Raw genomic sequence first — 16,000 nt, 5'->3', positions numbered from 1 at the left:
CTGAACATAACAGTTAAATTGTTCAGAAGGAATTAACTGAAATGCTGAAGATAGGAGTGATAGAAGAGTCGCACGCTTATCCCATGCCCTGGCTCAACAAGCTCCTGGGCCAGTTTGTCACACTTCCATTCGGCTTGTTTGGAGGCCAGGCTTCTTCCAATGTCTCATGGACCGCTCGCTGCATATTCTGCCTATGCGAATGACATTAACATCCATAGTGACACCTGGGGGGAGCATGTACAGCAGGTGCCCACAGTCCTGGAGTACTTGAGGCAGGCGGGGCTCACCAGCAACCCGAAGAAGTTTTGAAGTTGAATGGAAGAAGGTACAGTATCTGGGGTAACCACTTGGGAGGTGTGCAGTTGTACCCACAGGTGCGAAAACAACAACTGTCGCATCCTGACCATGTCACAAGACCTAAAAAGAGGTGAGACGGTTCCTGGCTGATTACAACTGCTGGTTCGTGCTGAACTTCACGGACCAGACCAGCCCCCAGTCTCACCCGAAAGGATGCCACAGATCTGGTCCAGTGGACAGAGCGGTGCCAGGTGGCATTTGTGCAGGGGAAGAAGGCTCTCTGTGGGAAGCCCCTGCTCCACACTCCTAACTTTTCCTTCCCTTTTATTCTGCAGACTGACACCTCAAATAGAGCGCCGTAGGCAGTTTTGCTCCTGAGGGTGGGGAGGGGGTGGGTCCGCCCGGTTAAATCAGCCAGAAGCTGTCAGAGCAGGAACCCTGGGACAGCACGACTGAAAAGGAGTGCTGACAAGCTGGTGGGTGGTTGACTCTGTTATTACCTCCTGGGCCACCCTTTCACACTGTGTTTGGATCACAGCCCGCTGCATTGGCTCCATCGCATAAAGCATGCCAACGTCCAGACCACCCATTGCTATATCCCAAGACATGTGTGTCTTAACAGTACAGGGAGGGAATCTGTTGTACTAATAACTGTGAGATCAACAAATCACATCCTATTCGTGGCCTGACATGGCCGTGTTTGTGTGTGTGCATGTACGCATAAATAATTATTCACACGTCACATGCACTGTGTAACAAGGATGCAAAAATAATCAGGCAGTTCCACTGCCTTGGACTGCAGCTATCAAGAGCAAACCTTGTTTAGCAGCACAGCACAAGTTCTCCACCTGCTTGAGTTTCTTTGTTGACCTTCTAGGCAATAGACACAGAACATAAAGACTAATACTGACAGCTGCAGTCTGACACAGTAGAGCTGGAATATGTCCAACAGTGGCACCAGAGACTAAAGGTGGTATGGTTTTTTGTGACTCCATCGTGTTGTTTCAGAGGATGAAGATGCTCGAGGAGCCAATAATATACCTCAACAGCCTGACGAAGTAGAGTTTACACTGTGTGCATGTAAGAATACTTTGAACTGTAACAAACATGTGCACACTCTAAGTGTTTCTGTTAAGTGGACTGTGGATGATTAAGGCATGATTTTACCGACCGTCTCTTGCGGGTAAAAGCTTGTAGAGCTCCTTCACCTCTTCATGCTTAGCCTTGCCCTTATCCACACTCTGTTTTCTCATGTCAGTCATCTCACTGCACCATTCCTCAAACTTATGGTTGTCTTGGTCTACCAACCTCTGAAGAAAGGCTGTTGGTCAGAAAAGAGAAAAGACAATCAGACATGCATCACCCAGAGGTCTCCATTTGTTTTTACCAATTGTAGAGGTCATGCAAAAACCAATTCAAAATCGACACACCTGGCACCTCCACATTAGTCCTGATTGGACCTGAGCTTTCCTCCTGCTGGACCTTATACACCAGCATGTATGCATTTCTGGAGCAGTGATAGCCTTTACTGCACTTTGGTTTTTTTGTCTGGGATTTTACCGTCTCAGCTAGGAAACAAGTGGAGTAAAGAAGAAAAACAACTATAAGAAAGTGTATACGTCCCTCAGGTGGTAAAATTGACAATACATTTGCAAAACAAACAAACAAACAAACAAACAAAAAAGCTGGTCCACTGTTGTTAGGAACCTTGTGTTTACATTTTTAATAGTAAAGAACATTATACACCCCTATAAGTGACAACTCTAGTGAACAGCTCACTCTGTCTGGGGCCCCGCCCTGAAGCCAGGCCTGGGGTACCCGGAGGCCAGTGCCATGGGCCCGGCTGGGCGCAGTGGCACTGGGTGGCGCAGAGGGCATGGAAAAAACACTTTGACTGCCTTGAAGAGTTTCTGGGAAACCATCAGGCGACTCAGGAGTGGTGCTCAACCCACATTGTGTATAGAGTGGGTGGAGCTCTGCTGGCTTCAACTGAGGATATTCTTGGGCAGTGGAAGGAATACATCGAGGAGCTCTTTAATCCGACTGACATGTCTTCTGTAGTGGAAGCAGAGTCTGGGGACGAGAGGGACGATTTGACTATCTCCGGGGGCGAGGTCACTGTTAAACAAGTTTAACAGAGTTCCTGGGCTGGATGACGTTCACCCTGAGCTCCTTAAGGCGCTGGATGTTATAGGACTGTCTTGGCTGACAACTCCACAATGTTGACTGTTGAATGAATGACTTCCGACCGGTGGCACTGACGTCACATCTTATGAAGACTCTAGAGCGGCTCTTCCTCAACCTCCTCCGACCACAGGTACAACATGCCCAGGACCCACTACAGTTTGCATACAAGGCGGGTGTCGGAGTGGAGGATGCCATCCTGTACCTCCTACACAGAGCCCACTCACACCTGGATGGGGGAAAAGGCACGGTCAGGATCCTGTTTCTTGACTTTTCCAGTGCCTTTAATACCATCCGGCCCTGTATGCTTCAGGAAAAACTGAACAGGATGGAGGTGGACCCCTGCCTGGTGGCTTGGATCTCCGACTACCTCACCGACAGACCACAGTACGTCAGGCTGAAGGACATCACGTCTGACACAGTGGTCAGCAGCACAGGAGCACCACAGGGAACTGTGCTGTCCCCTCTTCTCTTCACCCTGTACACCTCTGACTTCTGCTACAACTCTGAATTATGCCACATTCAGAAGTTTGCAGATGACACGGCCATCATGGGGTGTATCTGGGATGATCAGGAAGAGGAGTACAGAAGTCTGGTGAGGAACTTTGTCGCATGGAGTCACACAAACCACCTGCAACTCAACACCTCAAAGACTAAGGAACTGGTTGTGGACTTCGGGAGGTCTAGAGCAGGTCCACTGCCGGTTCAGATAGAGGGGGAGGAGGTGGAGGTGGTCAACAAGTACAAGTACCTCGGGCTGTGGGTGGACAATAAACTGGACTGGTCATGCAACACAGAGCACCTGTATAAAAAAGCCCAAAGCCGACTGTACTTCCTCAGGAGGCTGAGGTCTTTTAACATCTGCAGGAAGCTCCTGAGGATGTTTTACCAGTCGGTGGTTGCTGGAGTACTTTTCTATGCTGTGGTGTGCTGGGGGAGCAGCACAGCAAAGAAGGACTCATCCAGGCTGGAGAAACTGATCAGGAGGGCTAGCTCTGTGGTCAGCATGAAGCTGGACACTCTGGTGACAGTGGCAGAGAAAAGGACATTAAAGAAACTGATGGACATTATGGACAATGCTGGGCATCCTCTGCACACGGCCATAAACAACCAGAAGAGTCTGTTCAGTGACAGGTTGCTTCTCCCAAAGACAAGAACTAACAGACTTAAAAACTCCTTTGTCCCACACGCCATCAGACTGTTTAACTCCTCTCTGGAGGGGAGAGGGAGGGGAAACAGGAGGACAAAGGAGGGGGGAACAACTAAGCTGTAGTGCCTCTTCACCTCACTGTACAATACCTTTTGTGCAATACTTTTGTAAATAGTCAACAGTGCAATAGACTCAATACTTGAAATGTGCAATTCACTTGTATTTTTATTTTTTATTCCTATTTATTCTATTTATCCCCTTTGTATATTTTATTTATATTGTCTCTATATTTATATATATGTGTGTGTGTATAACTCTGTAACTTCTGTCGGTGCTGTGCTTTTTTGGAAATCGAATTTCCCAGAGGAACCCACCCGAGGGATTAATAAAGTTCTATCTTATCTTATCTTATGTTGCGTGGAGATAAGGGGCGGTACATTTGGATTGGCAGACCTGCGTGGTGGTTCCCATCTTTAAGAAGGGGGACCAGAAGCTTCAGCTATAGGGGGGATCATTCTCCTCAGCCTCCCGTGCAAGTCTATGCCAGGATGCTGGAAAGGAGACTCCCTCCCCTAGTTGAACCTCGGACACAGGAGCATCCCAGGTTCTGTTATCTTCCTGGTCACAGATCACTGGACTAGAGTGGGGCGATATGTAAAAACTTTCCAACCGACAATCGTCAGTCCAATAATCGATGATGAGTGATACATTCACGCATGCGCAGACCTTTTGAATGGCGGAGTAATGTAATCATGCACGGACTGATTTGGGCGTCTACAAGACAGAAGTCCACACCTGGACAAACTAATTTCCCTCCAAAGTTAGGGCTGTCAGCGTTAATGCCGTCATCATGATTAAAGTTTTTAACGCGCTCAACCCATCTGGAGCGCAGAATGAACAAACTTTGGACCAACTGTCTGAAATGCGTTGACAGAGACTTTTCAGGGATTTTGACTCAGTCTGCGCTCCAGATGGGTTGGGTTAACTGTTAACTGCGTTAGTCACATTAACGCTGACAGCACTAAAAATATTTGTCAAGGATTTTTTTCATAATGGCCTCTGGCTCGCACTGGAGCGGCTCACAGCCGAGTGTGAAGCGGCGGGAATGAGAATCGGCACCTCCAAGATTGATAGAGGCTCCTCAAAAGGGTGGAGTGCCCACTCTGTGTCAGACATGAGTTGCTGCCCCAAGTGGAGGAGTTTAAGTATCGCGCGGTCTTGTTCACAAGTACAGGGAGAGAGGAGTGGGAGATCGACAGACTGGTGCTGCAGCTGCAGTGATGCAGATGCTGTACTGGCTCGTCACAATAAAGAGAGAGCTGAGTGTAAAAGGTCGATCTATGTCCCTACCCTCAGCTGTGGTCATGAGCTGTGGCTGGAAGAACGAGATTGTGGATACAAAAAGCAGAAATGAGCTTCCTCTGAAGGGTGTCTGGCCTCTCCCTTAGGGACAGAGTCAGGAGTTTGGCCATCCAAAAGGGCTCAGAGTAGAGCAGCTACTGCTCCACACCAAAAGGATGCCTCCTGGGTGAAGTGTTTCAGACATGTCCCACTGGGAGGAGACCACGAGGCAGATCCAGGACACGCTGGAGAGATATAATCTCTTATATATATATATATAATCTCGGTAAGATATAATCGCTTACCGAGGAATGCCACGGTGCTCCCCCAGACAAGCTGGAGAAGGTGGTTAGGTCTGGGCTTCTCTGCCCAGACCCAGGTAAGCAGAAGAAAATGGACGGATGGAAGAACATTATACATTAGAAATAATATTTGGCAACAATAACACAACGTTACATGGGGATTTCACAAAGGTACTACTGAAGTGCCCCCATTTCCATGCTACTTACTACGTACCAATGTCCTCCTCAATACCAAGCTGTAGCTTTTTGCCTTCCATCTTTTCAATTTCCTCATCGTTGAATTTGTACCAGTCGCCAGTACGAGCATCTTTCACGTGGGCGATGTAGTGGCCGGAGTAGGCACTGATTCCCCGATGAATCAGCACTGCGCTCAGTTCATAGACACATTTCTCATCTGGCGAGACGGAGACATAACATTATAACTCATGTTACTGGGTAGTAAGACCGTCCTCAACCATACAGGAGATGTAATCACTCAGCCCAGATTCAGAGATGGTCTGTGCTGGGCCCCTTTAGTTTACCAGTGTCTACATACACAATGAGTCTGGGGCCACTTTAGAGACAGGCTGCAAGTGAACTTTTTCACATGTCACTTTGTTAAAGTGCAACAACTGGCAGACAACAGATGATGTATTTATTTCGGTACCTCAAATACATAGGTGCAATCCACATTTGAGCTATGCTATGACTAGGTGTGAACTAATGTAGCTGTCAACGTGTAACTGAATCCCTCAAGACACAGTTGTATCTATAAGCTGGACCACATTCCTGTTGTATAGCTGCCACAAGCCAGTGCAAGCTGTTGAATCGGTGCGGCTACTTTCTGTGGCACACGGAGAAACTGCTCATACCTTGCTTTTCTTCTAGGAAAGGCCCCATGTCCAACTGCTCTGGAAAGCTGATGAAAGAGTTGAGCTTCTTCTTGTGGCCTGTTTGTCTGGAGGAGAAAACACATGTCTGACCTCAAGGCAGAAGAAACCAATGACATAAATAGTTTAATTAATTAATTCCAGCTAGTTTCCTTAAAAAAGTGACTTTAAGAGATTTAAAAAAAAGATTAATTTTAATACTGCTATGTATTTTAGTTGAGACTAGAGCTGGGCGACAGAACGATAACGATATGTATCGCGATATAACTTTTACTCGATAGTGAAATTAAGCTATCGCGATAGAGCTCGCCGCTCTTGTCCTCAAAAAAAAAAAAAAAAAGGTCAGCCAATCCAAATTAAGTAGCGCAGAGCCGAACCAATCACAGCCGCAGCGTCACGTAGCGTGACTTGTTACGTACAGCACAAGTGCCAAGCCGCACGTGTGTTTGTTTGGGAAGCAGCCAGCGGGTAATGGAGGAAATGAGTGTGCCGACTAGAAAAATCAACCGAGCGTGACCGAAGAGAAAACAGATGATGGTTCCAACGCCGGAGAGATTGTCGAACGGAAGAGCCACAGAAGTTCCGTAGTGTGAAGGTATTTCGGCTATTTCAAGTCTGACTAAAAACAGAGTAGCGTGCACTGTAAATTGTGCCGAAAGCAAGTCTGGAAATACAATAAACTGGTGCATGCGTCACACTGTGCGCCACGTTATTGTTTCGGTGAAATGAATTTCTACAATACTGTTAATTCTACTCTCTGCAGTGTTTAAATGCTTACATATACACACAGTTACTGTCCCTCCACACATACGACTCGGTTCTGCTTCTATGCCCCAGCTTTGTTTACTTTTTCCCACCGAGGCTTCTAGACTTCTGATTGGCCAACATTTCTGCACGGTTAGGAATCTAGCGCCACCTGCTGCTTTGGCATGTTCATAGCAGCGTTTTCCTTCATTTCTGCCTTTATGTGTGGACGGGATTCTTTTTTAAAACGAAAACGGAAAATCTCCGTTTTCAAAAATACCCGTGTACGTGTGGACGTAGCCTCAGTCTCTGACTGGAAGCGCTAATTCGTCATTCGGCTTTTGTCAGACTAACGTAACTGTTACAACTGTTTGAAAAGCTCAGCTATACAACAAGGAGAGATTGAGAATTTCCTTTTAGTTCTCAGTTTATTTGATATTGACAAAAGTTAGTCAGTTTTGTCTGTTCTTCTGTAAAACAAACTAAGATTTATTTTTAGAATTAATATTTTGTTTCTAAGTGGAATTGACAGTTTAGTCTGTTTTGTTTGTTCTATTTTGAAACTTAAACGCTTTAGCGGCTGCCTTTTGTGTAGTTTGCAATATTTGCCTTTATCTATCTGAAAAAGTCTCATGTTCCTTAAGTACATCTACCCTGTTGAACTTATTATGGGAAATAAATATTTAAATAAAAACAAGCTGCTGATTATTTCACATTTTACTTGTGAGCAACGGCACATTTAAATCTTACAAATATAGTTATTTGGCTGATATCGTGATAGATATCGTTATCGTCTGAAATGAAAAAAACATATCGTGATATGAAAAAATCTCATATCGCCCAGCTCTAGTTGAGACAGTACAAAAGGTGAACACAGCTACTCCAGCATCATCCATTCGACTCTGAAGTCTCAAGGTGAGTGAGTGCCATCTTGGTTTAAAACACATAACAGATGTAACGTGGAAGAGTGGGCCGGCCTGTGAAACTGTGTTCAGCATTTCATGGATAATCCTACTTGTTAAAGCATAATGTGATCAGGATCTACCAAACTTAAGTTTTCATTTGTTGCGATCCAAAATGAGTGAGCAGCACACAAACATTTTCCTCAGCCTTCTCTTTATAGAAACTCTAAATCCTTTAGGTTTCTTGGCTGCCCCTTGTCAACTCAAAGCTTCAGATCACAGATCGTCTATAGGACTGAGTTCTTTAGGCTGGCGAGTGCACTCCACGACCGTGCTTCTCTTTACCCACTTCTTTGCTGCCTTCTATTCTAGCTGGGTTGTAGGAGATTAAGTACTTAATTCATTCAATGACATCCAAATCAATTGATTACTTTTATGTAATATTAATATTTAGTTGATATCCTGCCCCCATTTAAATGAAACCACCATAAAAATTACAGATCAGAGAAATGCAGAGTGATGGCTGACCTATCGAAGACAAAGCGCATGAGCTGCAGGTTGAGGGTTGGAGGAAGGCTGTGCAGCTTGATCCTTCGGGTGGCATTCTGCTTACTCTGACACGTCTCACAGAAGTAGCGGTTTTCCCCATCCAGCTTCTCCTCCTGCAGAGTGAGGAGCAAGGAAAATAAAGTCAGAGCATTTAAAAGGCAATTCAATTCAAACTGGACAGATCTAATATATGCTAACATGTGACTGATTCTGATTTGAAATAAACTAATTCACTAATGTCATCTACAAACTGCGTGTAGCTGAATGACAGATACCTTTAAGAACTCGGTGACACACTCAGTCAGGCTCTTGTGGCCCTGGATGTTCAGCTCTAGCTCGTAAAACCGCGATGGAAGAGCAGATGATCGTCCACACTGGTTACACCTGATGAACAGCCAAAACAACAGATTTCCACCTCTGCTTTATGCACTCTCAAAAACGCCAGCTGGGTCATTTTTGAGATGAATGTTTTAAAGTTTGGGGGGAAAGTCCTGAAGTTTTTCAGTTTTTTTTAAATACTTACTAAGCATCCCATTCTTCTTCAAACCAAAACCATAAAACTGCTGAGCACTAGGGATGGGTATCGAAACCCGGTTCTCAACAAGAACCGGTTCCCACTGTTTCAGTTCCTTGGAATCGTTTGCAAAAATGGCAAACAATTCCCTTATCGATTCCAGTCGCCCCGAATGACGTCACCACGTTGCGGAGCGTCATTTACCTGGCAGGAAACACGGCGGCTCAAACGCTCAAAAGTTTGGTTACACTTTACGAGAACGGATGACAACAGGGCAACTTGCAATACTTGCAAAGTAGAGATTTAATTTAAGGGAGGAAACACTGCGAATATGCAAAAGCATTTGCTCACAAAACACGCGATGACCTTAAATGAATGTCGTGTTTTTAATTCGCTCCGGACTCGTGAATCTCAACCTGCAGCAGCGGTAACGTTTGCACGTCCTCTCCCGTTAATGCGGCAGGTAAATAATCAACTAACAGTGCATATTATGTTAGCGCGATCTGCCTTATTACAAACCTGCCATTACTGTGCGTTTAGGTGACCATGATGAGACAGACAGAGTCTGGCTCAGATGCTGGCAGCTCTCGCTGCAGTCTACCGGCAGCGTCTCCTTTCAGGCAGGATAGACGAATGTCACCGAGCAGTGACTCAGTTTGTGGTCAAAGGCTTGCACCCGTTTGCCACAGCAGATGATTTTCGGTAAGTGAATGTGTTTAATTGTAGGCAGGACATTACTGGGTATTCTTGTGTAATTGCTACAGAATAATTTATGTTAAACTTTGTTATTGCTACAGGAGAATATTTATTTTATTATTTTACATTTACAATTTTTTTTCCTGGGGACCCTGTGACACCCCATTGAAGAGCCGTAGGCTGGATCTCTGAAGCTCTCAGTGTTGGGTTTGTAAGGCCATGTTACTCCTAAATTTCTATCTTGTTCAAAGAGAAGATATAAAACACAGTTCCAAGTGTTCTCCTTTTTTAAAGAGAATCGATAAAGAATCGAATCGTTAAACAGAATCGAAAATGGAATCGGAATCGTGAAAATCTCATCAATCCCCATCCCTACTCAGCACATTTGAATGATTCATGTTGCAGTCCAAATGCTAACTCTAATATGAAATAAATATGCACACACACTAAGCCACACCTGTGAAACCCCTCCTATGTAGCAAACGGCAGAAACATAAGATAAAGAACTATTTTCCAAGAACTGTAAACATAAACAAGCAGCACATCTGTGTGGAACAGGAGACCTTCCTGTCTTCCTCATCACTGCATTCTGACAGGAACCAGCCTGACACACAAATGTGCCATGTCCAAATCACTGTGTAGTTTTGTGTCAAAGTCAGAAAAGCCATTGTATACCGTTCTTATGAGCCAAGGCCCAACAACTCACTCACAGTTGGGGTTCAAACTACAGTTCTGTAAGGGTTAGCAGGGATACAGACTGATGGAAAACTTAATCTTCAGCAAAGAAGTGTATGTATGCTGAGTTTCTACCAACCAATGTAACGTGATGTAATGTTCTGTACTGACACTAAACATGTTCTAAGAACATGTTCTCCAAACGTTAAGCACTTAGAGCTTCAGCTTCACAGACAGAGCTCCATCTGCGTCAGGCTTTGACAGCAGAGCTCTGAGGTGAGCATTTACACGTGTTAGTACTATGTCACATGTGAAAAACAAATCCACACACAGCAGTAGTCTATTGAAACAAGTGTAAGTAATAAGAAGCCTTACACAGTAACATAGGAGAACTGTCCACAGAACTGCTGCTGAATGACGTTCCGCAGGTTCGGGTTCTTCTGTTTGGACAGTGTGTCCTCCAGCAGGGACAGGAACAGCTTCGAGAACTCCTGGGCATCCTGAAAATAAAGGCTCTGAAGTCAGTAGGACAAAAAGCAGAGTGTGTGCACGTTCCTAACAAGCTTGAAAGCCAATATTTGCTATGAGCACCTTTATTCTTCAACACATTCTCAACTCTTAGGCAAATTTTCTCTGAGTGTCATTTGTATACGTGTTTGTAATCGGCTGCTCGTCGTTTTTGCACTGCTAGAGCTGCAGCTACTGAAACACAGAACACCCACTAAGAATGTTCAACGAGTAAAATTCATTTCACTTTGACCTGCAACAAACCAACGCGATGGCCACATCTATGGAACAGTGCGCTTTAATGTTTGAATGGATCCAGTTTAAAGTGTGGAGCTCAGATGTGCAGCCATGAGCAGCCAACAGCAGCACCAAAATACACACTCGGCCATGAACTAGTTCACTGGAATTAAAATGTTTATCTGACCATTTTGTCTGCTAAATCAACAGAACAGCCACTTTCTGCAGCATTAATTGCACGGGCTTTGTTGCAGCAGTATTGTATTTTGTGACCTCGGTTCTCTGAAAATGTCTGACTGGAGTAGGTGACACATTTTCTGTGGAGGAAGCCTCCAATGACCCATGAAGTAGCTGTTTTAGATTGGTCACATGATGTCAACGCCACACACAGGGGAAACCTTCGGTTAACTAGCTGATAACTACCGTAGCTTCATTTGACTGTTTATCCAGTTTGGCAGTGTTAGGGAGTTAATCCAGGCCACACACTGGTTGACCTGACTTTGTAATACAGCCCACAGTTCTCGAGGTGACTTACCTTGAAAACAAAAAAACCTTAAAAAACCCCAAACACCTAAAAACATAAAGTACAGCACAATAATTGACTATATCTGGGTTTTTCTTCCTGATTTACTGCTAAGTGTTGATATTATTCAATTATAATGTCATTTGTACATGCCTCTTATGGGAACCAACTGTGGCTTCTAGTAACAAAATGGCTAAAAATACAGTTTTGCCAAGTTTCTGTTATGTGTACAGAACAGCGATTCATCCTGTAAGTTACGTGTGCTTTTTAATGCTCGAGTGATTCACAGATCAGTGTTTAGTGGCTTAACAAACATTCCTTTGAAAATGTTCAGGTACAAAGACTGGACTGAAACAAAAGCAGTGTGCAACAAAGAACTTCAGATTGTCTCAAAAGATATTGTGAGATCATTTTGCCTGGCTCCTTGGACACATAGATAAATGGGACTGAATGTACCTGTTGCTGTCCTGTGTCCAGACCAAGTGCTTTCACTAGCCCTGAAGGGTCGATGTACTTTCTGTTGCTATTCTGCAGGAGAGCGAACAGATACTGTAGATGCTCACAGATGGACTGGGGCTCGTAATCTGAAATAGACAGAGGATAAGCCTTCACAGTATACTGTATATGCACTGTCACAGTAGCTAACATAAAAAGTCAACTTTTGCTTTAAGCAAATTATGTCAGTTACTTGAAAATACATTCAAAACAGTAGAAATGAGTACTAGTCCAGCAGAGCATTGGGCCTTTCACATTTCACACAAGAAAGTTTGAATTTTGCTGTGCGCTTGCCAAATACCCCAAGCTGCTCTCCAATGCATCCATCAGACTGAATGTGAGTGAGATGACTGTATTCTCCTCCGTTTTGGTTGTTCCGTGAAGTGATGGTGCATGTAATGATCAGTCTTTTTGTCACACACTCACACCGCGAGGTGCAACTGGGGCAACTCAGGGTTCAGTATCTCGCCCAAGGACCGAGATACAGACCACACAGACCAGAGAAACCAGGACTGCAGGACCAGGGATTGATCCTCCAACACTGGGATTGGTAGAAGACCCAGGTGCTTTACAAGAAAAGTTACATTTACTCATACATTCACAAACAGCTTGATTCTGGACACTTTTGCATCACACACACGGCCAATTTAGAATCTAACAACCAACCCTGTGTTTGTACTTTGGGTAGGAACCAGTATGGGAAATGGACTGGTTCTTATACAGCATTTTTCTACTCTGAGCACTCAAAGTGCTTTACACAACTTGTTCATTCACCCAATCACACAAGCACTTTTCCCTAATAGGTTACTAAGTGCTTTCTAACTAACGTTCGCACAACATTAATACTCCGATGGACGCATCGGAGAACAACATGGGGGTAGTATCTCGCCCAAGGATATTTGGCATGCAGACTGGAACAGACTGGGATCGATCGAACCACCAACCTTCCAGTTGGTAGGTGACCTGCCTGCTCTACCACCTGAGCTACAGCCACCAGTATCAGTAGGAATCTATGAAAGCACAAGAACAAGTGCCAACTACTGCATACCGACGTGTGTACTATGTTATTTATATGTACAACAAGCAACAACACCTTTCCAAATCTGGCTAAAACCTGCCGAGTTTACTTGGAAAACAAATAAAAACACAGAAGCAGCCCAGGATTTAGTTTTGACTTATACCAGACTCAGTGTCATGTTCCTCTGCTCTTGAATTTTGGCACTGATAGAGACTCCTACGCAGCTCCAGGTTGTGGAACCATACTTGCAGAAATGTGTTGACGTAACATGTTGCACCAAGGTTGGTCAACCCAACAAATGTGTTCTAGAAAGGGGCAGAGACAGACAGAGAGACATAACCTTATCTTTACATATACTGTTTCTACATGTGGCCAGGACTTGGACTGTCAATCATCAAGCAAGGCAGCCAAAAAAAGGCCATGTGAGAAAATCATTTGCAGTACCTTTTCTCGACGTTCTGAATTTGGGTCATCGATACTGTGAAAAGCACTTTCATCAATTTCTCCAAGCCATGCCTGTTCACCAATACCAACCAGGCAGTTGGGATTCCCTTTGCAGTTCCTCCTGGAAAAGCAAATGAATACTATTAACTTTACTGGTTCACACTTTGGCTACATGGCTCTTAAACAACGCACAGCTGACAAACACAGCCACCCACACATTTAGAATAGAATTCAACTTTATTGTCATTGCACATGTCACAGGTACAAGGCAACGAAATGCAGTTTGCATCCATCCAGAAGCGCTTTAGCCACGATATAGATATATTACACATATATTAGCAATAATATAGATATATTTGTATCCAGGTAGGGGCCACGGGGTGAGACCAATAATGGTTTTTGTAGCGCAACCATAGCAAACAGTGCGGACCTTAACAAGACACTAGCAAAGTGTCTGTGTGCTAGGCTGAGCTAAGTTGTGCAATGTCAAATTCGAGAGTGGGTCTTCATTAGCTTTCCTACAGTCTATAAAACTGCTCCACAGACTTGATGCTTGTCCGCAAGCGAGGGAACAGCCGACCATTAAGCCTTTAACTAATCTGAATATAATGTAGTTCAACAAATGGGGTATTTTCACTAACATGCGCTATCACAACAAACATTGTTTAGAAATGTTGATACTGTACCTGCAGGCACCTCTTTTGCAGGCCGGGAGGTTGATTCGATATGCTAGCTCTATATGCTCCTGCCTGATTTCTTCTGGTTTCACAGTTTCCACCCAACGCCAAGCCGCTTTCTCCAGCTGTACGCGAGGCGCCATAATTCTATGGAGTAACGTTAACCTCTGCCACACATACGACACGAAAAACCCCCCAAAAGACTCAAGTTAACTAAAGTGGAAACAGGAATGCTAAAACTGTCGGCTAGCCGGAGTTATCGCTGGCCGTGGCTTGTTTCTTGAGCAACCTCCAGGTAGCCAGCTAATGCTAGCGTTCTCTCATAACCCTGTTGAACATAGTTGTAAGTCCATGAGTCCACAACGTAACAACGGAAGGGTTAATAAAAGACGACAAACTACCACTAACAGTATTTGCAGGGTAACGCCAGAAAAACAACACTCTTACTACGGTTAGCTAGCTAGCTAGCTAAAATGTAGCCCGACCGGCTGTGCTAGCAAGTCATTTTCCTCTGTACTTTCTATTTAACGCTCTCTAACGCTAACGTAGCAAGTTTATTGTGTTAAGGTCAAATTTCTCGAACCGTTCATACGTGCAGCTGCTTCACCAAAAGTATTTATGTATTTTCACATTTTATTCACGGTTTATTTTAGATTTAGCGCCCTTGCGTCAGTTTATAAATAAATTACTTCTCCGCTCAAAATCAACACGACGTCAAAATGTGACGTCGCTACTCTTCGGAGGAGGAGGGGCCTGCTCTCTGCACAAATGATGGGAAAGCGTCAGTTATGAGTTTCACTTCAATAAGCTGCTGCCTGTGTTGTCGACGCGGTGTTTACTCCTCGGATACTGTAATTCTGAAATTTCTCGCTGTCTGTCTGAATGTAATAGAAAAGCCAGCCGGATGGAAACGCGCTGTAAATATAGTTGGACCGAAGCCTGTCAAGCCTGCGATACGTGTTTGGCACTGATGTTATTTAGCCTGGGGCTAATGTGGGATACGTGTGTGTCTGTGTGTGTTAGAGGTGGCCAAAAAGAGACATTATATACTTCAGTAGGAGGTGACATGCTTATTAAAACATTCTGGTAAAAGTATTGATTTAACTTTTTTACTCAAGTAAAACTGAAAGTGCAGGTTGTGAAAAATAGTCAAAGAAAGTAAAAAGTAGGACGTTTCTGTGCAAAACGGAACCTTGTGCTGTATTAATCTAATAAAATGATATTAGTATATGGTGCTGTGTTCCAAAAGGATAACTGGAGGTGAGCCTGAGGAAAGCAGGGAGGATCATCCAGTCACACTCTGTTCACACCACTTCCTCTTGTGTTATACTTATGTATATACACACATATACACATGTGTATGTATATATGTGCATGCATTCTTTTTATTTGTACATACATTCATGCCATTCATTGCTTTTTTTTAAATATATTTCTTATATTTTATTTATTTATTTTTTATGTTTCTTATATTTTGGACACCACTGTTGTTTGTGAAGCTTGCACACAAGAATCTCACTGACATGTGCTGCACCAGTGTACCAGTAATGTGATGTGACAATAAAAGTGACCTGATAGAAACTGTACCTCTGTCTAATTACCCCTGTTGTGAATCAGTTATGTAGAACATGAGCACAGATAAAGAAGGCGAATGTAAAGCAAACAGTTTTTGTTGCCTACACCGTAGACGGTGATTTAGGGAAAACTCACAATCAGATTTACAAGTATTTGAAAATTCTCTTGACAGTAACAAAGTAGTGAACGGGATTCTCCTTTGTGTACAGACGGTGTTCATGTGACCTGGGCCTGTGCTACAAAGCCAGGGTTTCTTACTGTCATTTGATTGGCTCACCCTAACATCAGTAGTCAGGAACAC

The 16,000-nt window shown here is 44.0% G+C and overlaps 1 protein-coding gene across 5 annotated transcripts in view; it reads right to left on the bottom strand.

The window, feature by feature from the left end:
• The window catches only part of usp48 (ubiquitin specific peptidase 48), a 30,921-nt gene extending 15,518 nt beyond the window's left edge, over positions 1-15,403 (bottom strand). For 3 of the 5 annotated variants that reach the window (XM_026169165.1, XM_026169162.1, XM_026169164.1), the window contains exons 1-11: positions 14,134-15,401; positions 13,448-13,568; positions 13,167-13,308; positions 11,947-12,074; positions 10,599-10,723; positions 8,614-8,722; positions 8,318-8,451; positions 6,126-6,211; positions 5,489-5,668; positions 1,728-1,865; positions 1,469-1,618 (exon numbers count right to left, since the gene is read on the bottom strand). In XM_026169165.1, coding sequence (XP_026024950.1) covers positions 1,469-1,618; positions 1,728-1,865; positions 5,489-5,668; positions 6,126-6,211; positions 8,318-8,451; positions 8,614-8,722; positions 10,599-10,723; positions 11,947-12,074; positions 13,167-13,308; positions 13,448-13,568; positions 14,134-14,267 — 1,447 coding nt within the window. In that variant the 5' untranslated portion in view covers positions 14,268-15,401. Of the gene's footprint in view, positions 1-1,468; positions 1,619-1,727; positions 1,866-5,488; positions 5,669-6,125; positions 6,212-8,317; positions 8,452-8,613; positions 8,723-10,598; positions 10,724-11,946; positions 12,075-13,166; positions 13,309-13,447; positions 13,569-14,133 lie in introns of all 5 variants that reach the window. The other 2 variants (XM_026169166.1, XM_026169163.1) reach the window with 2 other exon arrangements.
• Between the last annotated feature and the right edge of the window lie 597 nt (positions 15,404-16,000).

Source organism: Astatotilapia calliptera, chromosome 5 (genome assembly GCF_900246225.1).
Source record: "Astatotilapia calliptera chromosome 5, fAstCal1.2, whole genome shotgun sequence".
NCBI lineage: Eukaryota > Metazoa > Chordata > Actinopteri > Cichliformes > Cichlidae > Astatotilapia > Astatotilapia calliptera.
Note: the sequence above shows the minus strand (reverse complement) of the source record. Positions and strands in the feature narration are given on the sequence as shown.